At 33.7% G+C, this 16,436-nt stretch overlaps 3 protein-coding genes across 3 annotated transcripts; 1 reads left to right on the top strand and 2 right to left on the bottom strand.

The window, feature by feature from the left end:
- Positions 1–791: 791 nt before the first annotated feature.
- On the bottom strand, positions 792–1,326 carry LOC120279633. The gene has a single exon (XM_039286559.1). The coding sequence runs from the start codon at positions 1,312–1,314 to the stop codon at positions 1,003–1,005; it is 312 nt and encodes a 103-aa protein (XP_039142493.1). The 5' UTR covers positions 1,315–1,326; the 3' UTR covers positions 792–1,002.
- Positions 1,327–7,739: 6,413 nt separating this feature from the next.
- Positions 7,740–12,794, top strand: LOC120278787 (calcium uptake protein, mitochondrial-like). Its single transcript, XM_039285519.1, has 9 exons — positions 7,740–8,024; positions 8,502–8,569; positions 9,300–9,523; positions 9,653–9,736; positions 10,721–10,934; positions 11,420–11,596; positions 11,693–11,812; positions 11,996–12,352; positions 12,457–12,794. The coding sequence occupies exons 1-8, from the start codon at positions 7,763–7,765 to the stop codon at positions 12,209–12,211; spliced, it is 1,365 nt and encodes a 454-aa protein (XP_039141453.1). The 5' UTR covers positions 7,740–7,762; the 3' UTR covers positions 12,212–12,352; positions 12,457–12,794.
- A 589-nt stretch (positions 12,795–13,383) lies between these two features.
- LOC120279555 (amino acid transporter AVT6E) lies at positions 13,384–15,562 on the bottom strand. The gene is given in 2 exon segments (XM_039286475.1): positions 13,384–14,549; positions 14,551–15,562. Coding segments are annotated over 2 exon segments (1,431 nt in total). The 5' UTR covers positions 15,175–15,562; the 3' UTR covers positions 13,384–13,742.
- Between the last annotated feature and the right edge of the window lie 874 nt (positions 15,563–16,436).

Consider the following 16,436-nt stretch of genomic DNA (forward strand, 5'->3'; position numbering starts at 1 on the left):
TGTATAATATATATATCAAGAAAATATATAATTATTAGAAATGTGATAATTTTTTTTAATATTATTAATGTATAAAAATAATACTCATGTATATAATATGGTGAGTTGGGTATAAAGTAGCGAATTATGTTTGATAATAAATAAATATAAATTTATTTTATTTATAAAGTAATTTGAATATTATTATTCATTTTAAATTATTATAATTAATTATTTAAATTAATAAATTTTATTTAATTAAATCTCCATCCAGAGAAGAAAAATGTCATTGTACTTTGATTATTATAATTAAATATTTAAATTCATAATTTTTATTTAGTTAAATCTCCAAAACAAACATGTTATTTTATTTTATTATAATTAAATTTCTAACATTATAATTTTTATTATTTATTATTTATTATTAATTTAAATTATAATAATTACTAAAACCATTTGGTTTAAGTAATTTAGAGGTATTAACATATGTCTTCTGTGAAGAGTGTGAGGGGGCTCACAATAAAAATATTAACTTTTGTTTGTCTTTTTTTCCCATATATATATATACTTATTTAATTTTTATAACTAAATTTCCACGGAAGGTAAAAAAAGAAAATCATTTCATACAATCCAATCACATTCCCAAAGCATTCTCTTAGTCAGGAAATGAAATTCCCTCCTGAGAAAAAAAAAATTCTTTCTTATTTTTAAAGTTAAATTACAATAAAATAATCAAAGAAAATAATGATAGAAATCAACTCAAAGAATTAAAAAAAATAAAAAATAAAAAAATCATAGCTATACAAAACCAAATAATAAATAAATAAATAAATAAATACATCTCTTTGCCGACGATTCAATCATCCTATTTACACAACGACGGCAGTAAATAATAATAATAATAATAATAATAATAATAATAATAATAATAATAATAATAATAAAATCTCATCCCTCATCGTGATCTGAAAATTTCGATCAAAACCGAGAGGAAGCAAGGCTAAGAACGAACCAACCTGGAGATCAGAGATCATCGGCGGAGGAGACGGAGGAGAGCCGGCTAGGGCGAGGCTGGAATACAGCCTTGCGGTGGTTGAGATGGGAAGAAGGACGACTTAGCGCGGCGAGGACGAGGACGCGACGAGCCCAATCACCGCTCAATAGCCCGATCTGGGTCTGCGACGGTGAAACGGCGATGGGTCGTTGGGGAACAACGATCTTGTGATCGCTGCAGCGGTAGGAGCCGGGGTGGGTAGTCGGGGAGCAGGCGCAGCTCCGGCGATGGGCGGAGGAGGGGGCGCGAAGAGATCGGATCCGAGAGGAGGTCGCCGCCATTAGGGCAGTGGATTGCGGGGAGAGAAGCGCGCATGCGAAGAAGGTTTCTGGGTGGGTTTCTATTTATTATCTCACTGGGATGGTTTCGTAAATATGTGGAAATCTGAGGGTGTTTCCGGGATTTTGATATTCTCAAGGGATGATTTGTCAACGGACTTGGTTCGAGGTAACTACTACGGAATCAATATATGACTCATTATTTTAACTATAAGTTTATAAATTTTATTATTTATTTAATATATAATATATAAATAAATTAATAATTGAAAATGATAACACAGATACATTTCTATAGTAGATATTACAGAACCGAAATATGATTTATCATCCTCTGTTAAATTGCTTTAATTTAGGATTTCTAAAACAAAGATTAACTAATAATGTAATTACTAATATACTCCTATATAATGTAATAAATAAAATAAAATAAAATTTATAAGCGGTTTCGTGGTACACAAACCAAGTCTGTTTATTTTTCTTGATTTAATTATCTTAAATAATTGAAAAATGATTCAGTGGACTAACTATTATAGAATTAAAACGTGGATCATTTTTAACTATGAGTTTATAAATTTAATTTTTTATTTATTACATAATATATGATAGGTTGGCAATTATATTAAAATATTATTAATTTTATTTTAAAAATCATTAAATTGAGAGAATCCAACATGTGAGGATGAGTCATTATAATTATCATAGAACCATATTTATGAAATTATTTTATTAAAAAATTACTCTCATTTATTTTAAAAAATTATTAAATTGAAACAATTCAATAGGTGTGGATAGAGTTGTTCCATTGTGACCATCATAAACCGAGTCCATGGATCATCTCTTCACCCGTGGACACTTCAACTGGGTTTCCGTTGGTACATCCGTACATGCCTCGCGATTAGGATTTGTTTATGATTATCTTTGGATTTGACGGTGAGATGTGGCTTATGTCCCTTTTTTTTTTTTTGGGATCCAATGTTTCAATGCTTCGAGATTGTGATGATGTGCGGATCTCGAGATAGATCAACGGTTGATGATATAGCTTTTGACATATATATCCCTGTCGAACTCCTAATTTATAGGCCTTCTGACTGGGTAATGTTGTAAATTATTGAAGGTTAAGGGTGTTTTTGGGGATTTGATATTTCATAGGTGATCCTTTTGACTTGGTAGACGTTATCACCACGTTGGGCTGGGTTTTGAGGATTCTGCCTCGATTTTGGCTTTTATGGTTTCTGTGGAGTTGACCAGGATGAGTTTGGATGCTTTGAGATTCGATTTGTAAACGGATCTAAAGAGAGATCTACGGTCGACTGGGGCACTCGGTCTTCTATTATTATCCCGGGTTTATATATATATATAATAAGCTCATATTTGATAAATGATGATTTTTAATTATATATTCTTAAATTAAGCCAATTGTGTCATTTAATTATGAATAATACATTTAATAAACTTCTAAATAATTAACCAATTTCTATATATTGATATAAATAATAAAACCAACTACTCCCTCCGTTCTTTTTTATCTGTCACAAATCCATATTTTTTTATCTATTATTTTTTGATATCAAGAAATATTAATTATTTTTTTCCAAATTACCTTTAACAGTCTATTCAATTCTTTTTCAGAATTAAATATGAGTGAAAAATATAAAAATATAAATTAAAGGTAATTTTGAAAAAATAACAAATTTTTTATAAAATTTTGTGAAATAACTAAATTTTTTCTTATGTGAGATTCAGTTAACCATGACAAATAAAAAAGAACAGAGGGAGTACATTTGTATCTAAAATTTAGTGTAAATTTATATCAATAGCCAACCAACGTTTGGGTTAATAGCACATAATTCTTTACGTAACGTATATGTACAATGCTAAAAAAATGGATTCGTACATCAACTCCCAAAGATTAAGGGCACAAATATATTGATAGATTAACTCAATACCTATGCCTGATCATGCCCTTGATATAACTTATCCATATTTTATAAAAAAATAAATTTATTAAATAAATGATCAAATATAAGCAACATAATCACTAATATATACTACCAATATTAAAAAACCACCCTAATGATGAAGTAGACCCGCATATTATTACTATTGTGCAAGGCATTACTTTTTACTATTTGATGTTATTAAGTATCATATATAAGCAACATAATCACTTATATATATTATTAATATTAATTTGTGGGCTCCTTTCTTTCCATTCGGCCTTTGATTAGGATTGACCGGATAAAAAACATGGATCACAAATCAAATTTTAATATTTTGTAGACTTCAAGGGATTGTGGGTTCATGACTTCCATTAGGGGCAAGCCCCTAGTGTTAATTACCCTGAATATTGTCACAGGAACCTCCGATTAAGAAAATAAGTGTGAAGAAAGAAAAAGATTTTGACAAATAAATTTTATTCATGAATTCATAGACTTCATTGAAAGTACAAGAAGTTTGAAATTTAATTATCTTGACACAACGATGATGGTAGCATTTCATTCCCTTCCGACTATTTCGCCGAAAAACGCGCTTTGACTTTTGTTGACTTCTAGTCTTTGGCAACGGTTGAAATATGCATCTTAACATGATTTAGAAACTTATGAAGTTGTATCTTGGATATTTGGATTTGTATCTTGGACTTGATTTGGAACTTGATTTAATTCTTCATAAACTTCGGCCTTCAGGCTTGTGAAACTTTTTTGAAACTTGTGAACTCTCCAACGCTTTATCCTTAATGTTGTTAAGCTCATTTGTTGATTTGTTTGAACTTAGAACTTGGACTTTGAACTTGCATCTTGGATTTGATTTGAAACTTGATTTGATTTTTTTATAAGCTTCGGCCTTCATGCTTGTGAAGCTTTTTTACAACTTATGAACTCTCCAACGCTTTATCCTTGAGGTTGTTAAGCTCATTTGTTGACTTGTTTGAAACTTGAATCTTTGATTTTGCATCTTAGATTTAATTTGGATTTCAAGCTGTGAATTCCCTATGTCGATGAATCACTAACTTGGTTTGACCTTCCATAAGCTTCGGCTGTCATGCTTGTGAAGCTTCTTTTTGCAACTTGTGAACTCTTCAACACTTTAAGTTTGAGGTTGTTGAGCTCATTTGTTGACTTGTTTGAAATTTGTGTCTTGTACTTTGAACTTGCATCTTGAATTTGATTTGGAACTTGATTTGATTTTTTTATAAGCTTCGGCTATCATGCTTGTGAAGCTTTTTGCAACTTGTGAAATCTTCAACACTTTAACTTTGCTGTTGTTGAGCTCATTTGTTGATTTGTTTGAAACTTGAAACTTGGACTTTTTGGTTTACATCTTGAATTTGATTTGGAACTTGATTTGATTTTTTTTTTTTATAAGCTTCGGCCTTCAGGCTTGTGAGGTTTTTTTACGACTTGTGAACTCTTCAACACTTTAACTCTGAGGTTATTGAGCTCATTTATCTTGGATGTTTTGAGTTTGTCTTGAATTTGATTTGGACTTTAAGTTATAGATTCTCTGTATTGAGGAATCGTAAATATGGTTTGGCTTTTCATGAACTTTCGGCTTTTATGCTTGTGAAGCTTTTTACAACTTGTGAACTCTTCAACTCTTCATCCTTGAGGTTGTTGGGTTCATTTGTTGAATTTGCATTCTTTGATTTGATTTAGAACTTTATTTGGAACTTGATTTGACTTTTCATAAGCTTCGGCCTTGAGGCTTGTGAAACTTTTTGTAACTTATGAACTCTTCAACACTGTAATCTTGAGGTTGTTGAGCTCATATGTTGATTCATCATTTTTTTAATGCCTTGATTTTAATTTGATTTTTTTTTCTTTTTTTTAGAATGCTTTGCTTTTGAAGGTCTTGAAATTTTTTCATCACTCCTAAGAGAGTCAATGACCTCAAACATGGTCCATTAGCTCAAAAAGAGTTTTAAGGGTTTTGGAATTTTTTCATCACTTCTAAGAGAGTCAATGGCCTCAAACAGGGTCCATCAGCTCAAAAAGAGTTTTAAGGATTTTTGGAATTTTTCATCACTCCTAAGAGAGTCAATGGCCTCAAACAGGGTCCATCAGTTCAAAAAGAGTTTTAAGGGTTTTTGGAATTTTTCATCACTTCTAAGAGAGTCAATGGCCTCAAACAGGGTCCATCACTAAAAAAAGAGTTTTAAGGGTTTTTTTGGAATTTTTCATCACTCCTAAGAGAGTCAATGGCCTCAAACAGGGTCCATCAGCTCAAAAAGAGTTTTAAGGGTTTTTGAAATTTTTCATCACTTCTAAGAGAGTCAATGACATCAAACATGGTCCATCAGCTCGAAAAGAGTTTTAAGGGTTTTGAAATTTTTCGTCACTCGAAAGAGAGTCAATGGGCTCAAAAAGGGTCCATCAGCTCAAAGAGAGTTTTAAGGGTTTTGGAATTTTCTATCACTTCTAAGGGAGTTAATGGCCTCAAACAGGGTCCATCAGCTCAAAGAGATTTGTCATCACTCCAAAGAGAATCAATGGCCTCAAACCGGGTCCAAGAGCTCAAAAGAGTTTTAAAAGAATTTTCAATAGCCCATCCGCTTCCGTGACTGTTAAGAGGCAATGAAGAGGCCCTCTAAAAGAGAGCAGTCGACATGCATTAGACATCACGGTAAGCTTAAGGGGGTATTGTGAAATTACCAAAATACCCCTCATCTTCGCTAAAAATCCTTTTTTTCTTCTTTTCTTTTTTTTTCTCTTTTTTTTTTGCATTTAGATCCTCTAACTTTTCATTTTTTTCACATTTTATCAAATTTTGCAAATAAACCCCCAAACTTTCACATTTTCATATTTTTTCATATTTATTATTTTTTTGCAGTTAAACCCTCGAGCTTTCGTATTTTCACACATTTTTTGCATATATGTCCTTAATTATTTCATCATTTTTTTTCTCCATTGATTTTGCATAAAAGCCCAACTTTGTACAAATGTATTTTTTTACCACGACAGTAGCCCTCTTTTTTTCTTCTCTTCAAATAACGAACAATTACATTTCTAAGCATGTTTGAACTCGACGATGTTAAAAGTTCAAAAAAACCTAACTAGAGGAAAATCTACAAGCCAAGGCATGAGATGGAGATTTTGATTGAGAAAACTTGCCACCATGGATACATAAAAGCATGTTGCCACATATACAATTCATTACTCACTTAATCAAGGAGTGCATGGTTAGTAAAAGCAATCCAAGTTACGGATCCTACCATGGCATGGATTGACATGGGAGTGAATGAAGATTTTTTTTTTGTTTTGTAAAATAAAATCCAGACATTTTTTCTTTATAGCATAGATGCAACCAGAACATGTATAAGCATATATATTTTGGATGGAACTCTATAAGAGCATCTACCTCTTTCAAGTTATAAGCACTTGACGAGCTTCTCAAGCATGCCTCGAGATTTGTGCTGGGGTTATGAACATCATCTTGCTTGCCTGGTGGAGCACTTGCCGTGGTGGAGCAATTGATCTTTTCCTTCTTTTTTTCTTTTAAGGGAAACATCAAAATGCCAACAAGTCAATTTGATGAAGAACTTCATCGATGATCTTTTTTTTTTTTTATGATTGAATGTTGTCTCTCGCCATTGATCTTCTCATTGCCTCGGGATGGGGATCGAGTTCTGGGATCGGAGAAGAGAACAAGCAACGAGGCTTCTTAGGTTCTGCCAGGGTGGTGACGGCGGCAGAAGCCATATACATCGTCATCACCACCACTACACTGTTCTCTGTCTTCGTGGTAGTGTTTGGAGAAAAAAGAGAGAGTGGGAGAGGAACTAATAGAGCCGAAGGACAATTGTCAAACTCCTTTTTTCTTCCTTCTCAGTCTCTCCTCCTTTTTTTTGTTCTCCCTGTTTTTTTTTCCTCTTCTTTCCCCACATATCCTCAACTCCTCCTAAAAATCCTCAACCCCGAGAGATTTTTTTCTTATTCCCTTTTTTTTAATTTCAAATTTTATTTCAAAATACCTTCTTATCCATTTCTTTTTATTTCTTTTTTTTATATTCTCACTCGTTTTTTTTTAATTTTGATTTTAATTTTTTTTTCACGTGACGATTTGTGGCGCATGTTTTTCATTTTAGCCCTCATGTATCTTTTTTATTTTTTTTCTTAATTTTTTTTCTTCTATTTCTTCTTCTTAAAGTCTATATAAACAATATTTTTTAATTCATATAAAATAAAAATTTTAATTTATTAACAGAAACCAAAAAAACTAATTTTTAATTTTTTTGAAAATTAATTTTAATTAATTTAATATTTGAAATATTTCTAATTCTTTAATTACTAGTAGCTTCGTCAACATTTGGTTTTTTCTCATCTACGTTTCCCTACAAAAACGCGTTTCTGTCCCGATGAAACGCGTTTCCCTCTCATTTTAAGACCAGGACAACCATTCCTCCCTCTCAGAAACTCCGCCATTCTCTCTCTCTCTCTCTCTCTCGATCGCCATGTTGCGTTTGTGCTCCTCAATCTTCCGGCGATCGGCGGCGATCGGAAGAGCTAGATCGACGCGCTGCATCTCCACGACGTCCGCTAGCAGAGGTGGCGTTCGGTGGAATCCCACATTGATGGTGGCCGCGGGGATCGCGGCCATTGGTGGGTCTGGCCTTGGGATATGGCTCCTACCCTCTCCCTCCTTCGCGGAATCGAATTCTCCACAGATTAATGATTCCGGTGCTCAAGAGAAGCGGCCCAAGTACCTGATCGGAGGTGATCTTCTCGTCTCTTTGACAGTCTACTGTTTTTGTTGTTAATTTGGTTGAAATTAGTTAATTTAGTGGCGTAATTGTGTTAAAAAGGGGCTTTTTCATGCATTGTATGATTGATTAGCTTCATTGGATTCAATTGGCATAAATGGTTGCTAGAAGAAAAATCTAATAATGGTTTAGTTAAATAAAATATGGGTTGTGAATCAAGATTTATGCTTTTTTTATCTAGAGATTGAAGCGCAAACAAATGCATGAACTTTATTGTGTTTGTTTTGCATTGGCGCATGTATATAATTGGGTGCTAACGGTAGTTTTGTAATTTATATGCATGGATAATGAAGGAAGGACATTGACATGGAACTACAAAATTGAAGCCTTAATTGAATGATTTGAAACCAAACTCTTCATTAATGTTTTATGAGGACTTTTAAATATATTTTCTCTGTTTATGTAATTGTACTCTTGGGTAATTATATAGATTCTTACCGGAAAAGGGTGTTCTTTAACTATGAGAAACGAATAAGATTGCGAAGCCCTCCTGAAAAGGTATGTTCCATCAGAAACCCTCCAGTTTCCGGTTATCAAAATTTTCCTTGTTTTCACCAATGAATTATGTTAATATGGGGAATGGGAGATGAAGATTGTATAAACTGTTTTGACCATCATGTCTGTTAACATGCTGTGGGATTCATAAACTGATTCCTGGATGGTCATGTTCTTGAAATTGTGTTTGCGATTGTCTGCATATTCAAAGTTGATCAGCCGATCCACATTGACTTTATAACAATTGTTTTATGCTTCTGTTTGGTTATTAAATTTTGTCATGTACCATTGTATCTATGAATATCCTCTTAAATCTTTTATGAATAGACCAAGAACATAAAAAGATGCTATCTTGAATTTCAGTGTCAGATTGATAGAAACTGAAAGGAAATGCATGATAGCCAGCTAATGCTCGTGTTAGCATCTTCATTAAAAATAAATCTTAGGATAGGCATCGGTATCTTTTAGATCATGTTTTCTAGGGATCTCCGTAGAGATCTTTGCATTCACTTCAAGCCAAGCATGTTGCGTACCCCAGTACTCACATTCCCTTGTATAGTTCTCCTCAGCTCCCAGCTGGACCTATTATTGGCCAGCCAGTGACTGAGATGATAAGTCATAAATGAATTTTCTAGCAGTGAAATTTAGCTATAGAGTTTGTTTTCAAGTTATAATCTGTCATTACAGCTAAATGGTGTAAATACTTACTTTGATGTGCACTGTACTTTCCAAGATTTTTGAGTACTTTGCATCTTTTCGGAGTTCGGAAGGAGAGGTATTTATGTACCCTGCAGATTTGATGAGAGCAGTTGTTCCTGTGTTTCCTCCATCTGAATCAAATTTAGTGAGAGATGGACATCTGCGAGGGGAGCAGCATCCTGGTGATTTGAATTGTGCACCATCAAAATTTTTCATGTTGTTTGACACAAACAATGATGGACTAATATCCTTTTCAGAGTAAGTTGTATGAAGATTTGATGCACATTTTCTCATGTTGCTTATCTAATGTACATTTATTCATCTGAAGTATCTCAAGACATGCAGGAAGATTCTGACATTTTCCCTTGACTTGCCTTTCTTTGACAGGTACATTTTCTTCATCACATTATTGAGCATTCCTGAATCAAGCTTCTCGGTTGCATTTAAAATGTTTGATCTTGACCATAATGGGTGGGTTTATGAATCAGCATTTCATATTTATCTTCCATCTGTTGAAAGAAAAATGCACAATCAATAAGTGTGTATTTGTTAGTTATATCTGCTTTGATTCTCTTTGGAAGGATAGCTGGATTACATCAGATCTTTATCATAAAATCTCAGTGGAAAATTGTGGAATGCATTCATGTTTTCTACTGTGAAGAGTTTAATTTTTAACAATTGGATAAAACCGAGCGCAATGCTTTTTTAGTGGAAGCATGTTTACATCATTACATTTATGTATTTTGCATAAAGAATCAGTGCAGGTCAGGCAATCCATTATGATATGCATTAATGCAACAAACATCCATTGTGATTTTATGACCGCCAGCAGAAACAATGTAAAGAATGGAACCATCTGGTTGTGTTTGGGCAAATATCATTTTTTGTCAATGGTTTTGTCATCTGTCAACTTCTAGTCGTGAGATGATCACTAGCATTTGAATGTCTCAATTAAAAAGTAGGGTATTTGTTGTGATTTATATTGAGTGATCATGAAAAATATATATATATATATAAATATATCCCCCAATGAACCAGAATTATTAGTTTTCTTCTTGAAAAAATCCCTTTTCTCTGCCAGTTGTTAATCATTGCAATGCACGTTTACGCTGGGGCAGATTTTCTAGATTCGTTATGAAAGTTTGTTTCATTTTTACCTCTTCCTGGGTTTTACTTTTGAGATTCTAAAAATGCATGCTATATATACTTCATAATATGATTCATTCTGATGAACATTTATGTCCACCTTTTTTGCTCAATCTTAATCTTGACCTGTATAACTCCATTAACTTGTGACAATTTGTGTGCAATTACTACTCTTTTTCGACACCAAATAGTCTGAGACCCAGTTATAATTTGCATTCTTGGAAAACAATTTTGGTTGAGATCATTTCTGACATTGAAATTTAATTTGGTATTGTTATATATAATTCATATATTCTGTGCTTATTTTAGGGAAATTGACCGAGAGGAGTTCAAGAAAGTTATGGCTCTGATGAGATCTTACAATAGGCAAGGGACGAGCCATCGGGATGGATTACGTATTGGTCTTAAAGTTGGGACACCTGTAGAAAATGGGGGCCTGCTGGAGTACTTTTTTGGGAAGGATGGAAACGGACGTTTACAACATGATAAGTTTGTCCAATTTCTAAGAGATCTGCATGAGGAGGTATTCTCATTGTTCTCTAGCACTTGATTATCTGGAACTCAACACTACAGCTTTTTGGCAGAATTGCCTGTGTCATGCATGTGATTTATTACATTTGAAACCATAGCTACTATTGAAAATAATTTTGCCACTTAAGTAGCAGATAGAAGGATGCATTTTGAGATCTCCATACCTTTTTCTCAACAGATGATAGTTGATTGTTCTATGTAGAAAATTATGCTGAAATTTTTATGGTAAAGTTCATTATATAAATATCTTTGTTCAAATTAGATCAATTGCCATATTTTCTTTGGTAGTTAAATTATATGCCTTTTAAGCATACACAAAAGACTTAATAATAATTTGGTTCAGCATGCGAAATATGATTTCTCTCTTTCTAGCTAATGCATGGTTTATTTTTGATCTGATGACCTAATTGGATCTTGCACTCTTGGCTTTTTGTTATTTAGTATGAATAATACATGGTAAGCTCTTCATCTGTGCAGATTGTACACTTAGAGTTTCAACATTATGACTATCACTCTAGCGGAACTATATCTTCTGTAGATTTTGCATTATCAATGGTTGCTTCTGCTGATATAAACCATGTAAGCAAGTTTCTTGACCGGGTTGATGAATTAAACAGCAATGTACTTCTCAAAGAAATGCGCATTTCATTTGAGGTCAGACATTCCACTTCCGGTTTTCTCATGAGTTCTATCTGCTGATTATTATCTTACTCATAATCTCACTCACCCTGTCTTGAATTAATTCTTCAGGAATTCAAGGCCTTTGCAGAACTGCGAAAAAAATTGCAACCACTGGCACTGGCTATCTTTTGTTTTGGGAAAGTAAATGGTTTGTTGACAAAGCAGGATTTCCAGAGAGCTGCATCTCATGTATAACTCATTATTTCCTTTTTGTAACTTATTCACTTTTTGGTTGCTCGAAGATTGACATGTAGATGGTTAAACAAACCAAAACAAAAAATATCTAAATATCATGCCTCATCATTCAGTTTTCAGTTCTATGTCATCTTGATTTTTCTAACTTGTTCTGGTGATAATTTTTTGTATTGACAGGTATGTGGCATATCTGTGACTGATAATGTTGTCGATATCATTTTCCACATCTTTGATGCAAACCGTGACGGGAGTTTAAGCGCTGAGGAATTTCTAACTGCTTTGCAAAGGCGGGAAACTGACATTCGCCAACCAAGTGCAACTGGAGTCATGAGCCTATTTTCATGCTGTTTGAATTGCGCTAAGACTTGCACCGTCAGCCAAGTGCCCATCTAATTGATCATCTATTCCTCGACACGACCATGTAAATCTGATCCCGCACAGTATGCTACAAACTAGACTAGGTGTGCTACAATCCTTAATTTGACAATATGGGTAGACTTGAAGAGTTGGCATCACTCCTTTATATATATGCAGGTATGCAAAAATCAAATTGAACAGGTTTTTGTTTTTCTTCATGCTGTTTGTTTAAGTTTCAAACTTCAAGTTACATTGAACAGTTTTCCCGATTTAACGTGCAGGGGTCAAATGCCATTGTAAATAGGATGTTCTACCTTCGAACATTTTCCACAGCGCACATTGTTATCACACAATGTGCTTGTGTTTTCATCGTCTTTTCCACCAGAGATAGCTGAATTATGTTCTAAGCTCTCCAAAGGTGGCTCTGAATCTCTTTTAGTATTCTGACTGAAACTTGTCAATGTTGATTAGGGTTTATATTGTTGTTGACATTCCTTTGGATATAAATAAATAACAATCTTTCCCAGCATTACAAATTGTTCAATCAACCTCTAATTTTCCTATAAGATGTCCAATTCATGTGTGTATATATGACCTCATGAAACCTTGTAATTGCATTTATTACTACTGCAAAATTCATGTTGCTTGTATAAACGAAAAGTTATTATTGTTATTATAATTATTATTATTATTTGGCATATACACCCTTCTTCAAGAATCTTCATTTGGTTGATCATTATATTTTTAGAATGTTTAATATAATCTTTGTATTTTATCATTTTTATTTTTAAAAGTAACAAAAAGCAACTGTTAAACCTGTGTAACATTCAATTTACTCTCTCCTCTTTTATCTGTTGTGGTTAACTAAATCTCACGTACCAAAATTTAGTTATTTCACAAAATTTTATAAAAAAATTAGTTATCGTTCTAAAATTACTCCTAATTTATATCTTCACATTTTTCTCACATATTTAATTCTAACAAAAGAGTTGAATAAAATGTTAATGGTAATTTTGAAAAAAAAATAATACATGCTTTTTGATGTTAGAAAATAGCAGAAGAAACGGAAAGAGTACTTTTCTATGGTATGGACTTCATTTAACCAAACAACAGAAAATAAAAATAAAAAATTTCTTCCTTCCTGATTTTGATTTTATTCTATTGAACACATTAATGACATGAGTTTGCAAAAAGTCAACTAAGAAACATTCAAGAAAATAAAACCATGTTTCTGATAACTATTATTTCATAGAAAGAACATAACATGATCAATCTGGCAGTAAACATTATTAACAAAGAAAAACAAAAATCAATGCCACATGAAGCTAAATACCACTTCACTGTCTCTATATGAAATGGTAAATAAATCAACCAATTGGAAACATAAACTGAAGGCATCACCTGAATATTCTTGTGTTCTAAATTTTCATTTGCCGATCGGTGGTCGTGTGACAAATATGTAATCCTTGATCTAAATCGGTTTATCATCTGCCAGTGTTCTCGGGAGACTATTATCTCAAATTCGGGTCATGTATTCCCTTGCAAAAATACATCAAGAAGACAAAGCTCAACCAGTTTGATTTTTAATGCTGTATATATTACCAACAACTCCTATGATGCTAACAATCACCGCCAATACCAACATCAACCACAGTGAAAATCTCGTCGCACGTCCCAAGTTCTTCCCTTGCTTATCCAATCTCAAAGCGACAAGTGACGGGAATATGAACCCCAATGCGAGCCCGGTTGTGGCTCCGGTGAACTTGAAAGCCACCCAGATGTTGGGTATCATTGTCGAGCCGAGATAAATGACTCCAAGCAACACTGTTGTCAAAGCTAATGTCATCGTCCTGCTCTGTGGAACCGAAGTCCTGAATATCAACTCACTAACAGTTTGCCTGAAAGAAAAATGTATCACCGGAAATACAAGGACCAGATGGAGAACATAACCGATTCTAATCACATAGTTCAAAATAAAACTAAATCGAATACCAAGATTCTCGTCGAAATTGGTAAGCACATCTGACTCTGTATCATCCCCGAACAACAGATACCCCGATAAGGCAGTTGATGCATAAACTACAACACATAAGACTGTCGTGATCCTTCCAACCCGGTTCATCTTATGTGGTGATCTTCCCTTTAGCTCATTGTAAATCGGCTGAACATTGAAATGGCACACATAGGCATTTGTCATTATCGGAATAACCACAAGCAAGTCCAATATCGCTGTCTTTGACCCGAAATCAGGGCCCATTCTCGGTGTCTTAATGCTACCTTCAACAAGTTTGATAGAAGCAATGACGCACGATGCAACAACAAAGACGACAGCAAGAGCAACCGAGGCAGCTGATGTCAAGCTAAGGGAATCGATCATTTTGAAGAGCACAAAGCGGCGCCAAGAAGACAACCAACACAATGAGAATGACCAGTTTCCGATTATCCCACCAACCATGTCCAAGCAACTGCTCGAACACTCCAACATGCTCAAAAGAGCCGGACATCACATCTCCAATGATTATCAAATAAACAACAAGAATACCAGCATTGTTGATAATAATACAAATCTCTGAGACAACTCTTGCGAAACTTCCAAGTGCTGAATGTACAACATCTCCATACGACGAAGATTTACAAAGGACAGAGAATCGAACAAGAAGCTCAATGCTGATCTCCGACAAAATGCCCATGACAACTATAGAGAAAAGACCAAACGCGACGCCAAGGACCTTCATGGCAGCCGGGAGGGCCATGATCCCGGCACCGATAACAGATGTTGCAAGGTTGAAAACAGCACCAGGAACACCAGATCCAACATCTTTGGACTCAGAATCAGGAACAAGGATGAGAGGCAATTCATCAAACTCCTCAAGTGCAAAATCTTCATCATCATAAAAACCATTGATTTTGGAATGACTAGCTGCTCTATTGTTCCTATCATGTGATTGGAGCTCTATGGATGAATTATTCCTAGGAATAGCAGAGTAATTGCTATCCATTTCTCAACACAAAATGATACCTTTTTTCTCAATAAATCATAAGCAAAGCTCTACCTTTTCAATCAAAAACTCAAAATTTACCCAAAAAATTGTTCAGATTTCCGACTCAGGTGGGCAAAAAAAATCGATTTTGAAATCAGATCTCGTTGTTTCCCCTTCCAAAAGAAAGGCTTCGACCTATCAAAAGCTGATCCCTTGAATTGAAAAAGACAAAAGAGACAAATACATCTGAAGATACCTTGTGGATTTGGACTTGGAGGAGCTGAGATCCAATGATAAAGGTTTCGTCTCTTGTCTTGTTTGGATCTAGGGTTCCAATTTCCAAAGAAAACGAGGGAAAGAGAGAGATGGAGGGAGAAAAAGAGGAGACTTTTTGAACAAAATCCCAAATTCAATAGAAATAAGAGTATACGCTCATTGGAGGATTGTCCAAGCAATGAATTCGGAACAAGGGCAAATTTGGAATTTCATATCATTAAAGATATTCCATTAAATTAAAATTTGTTAGATTAATTCAGCATTGGATTGAATTTATTCAAAATAAGGACGTATTGGTTTGTGAGTCGCTCATTGTTCTGATTCAAAACGTATCAGACATTAAAAGTTTAGTTGTGGGTGCATACTACAAACCCAATCCCTTTGTTGTTTGGATGAGGATAAATTTTTTAATTTATTGTTTTTAAATTAATTTAATTCAGATTTCACATTAAAAAAAATAACGATTACAATAGATTTTAAAGCTTTCTTTAGATGGAAGTATTGGAAGATTTCATAAAATAAGATAAAATATGGTAAAGTGGAAGAATGTCTTAAATCATACTTTGTTTGGACGGAAGTTAAGGTAATTGGTGGTTTTGAAATCTTATTCTACTTGGTTGGGAGGTTAGTGTAGGTAAGGTTACATGGTATATTACTAAATTACCCATGTGATTAATAAAAGTAAAAAAACAATGTTATACTCCCTCCGTTATTTTTTAGTTGTCACGTTTTGGAGCTTTTCTCTGTTCTTTTTTACTCGTCACATTAGAAATTTTGTGCAACATTAAGTAATTCTTTTCAAATTTACCTTTTAATTTAATGTACTTATACAATTTTCAATAAATCACAATCAACTAAGTATTAAATTATATACTCCACTAGGTGGAGTTTTAAATAGGGGTAATTTTGGAAAACAATAGAATCTTTTATAAAATATAAGTAACCAACTACCTTTAATCAACTTTTCTTAATCGGTGTGAATTAGGTAAAGTTGACAACTAAAA

The sequence above is a fragment of the Dioscorea cayenensis genome, chromosome 16, assembly GCF_009730915.1.
Source record: "Dioscorea cayenensis subsp. rotundata cultivar TDr96_F1 chromosome 16, TDr96_F1_v2_PseudoChromosome.rev07_lg8_w22 25.fasta, whole genome shotgun sequence".
NCBI classification, from domain to species: domain Eukaryota; kingdom Viridiplantae; phylum Streptophyta; class Magnoliopsida; order Dioscoreales; family Dioscoreaceae; genus Dioscorea; species Dioscorea cayenensis.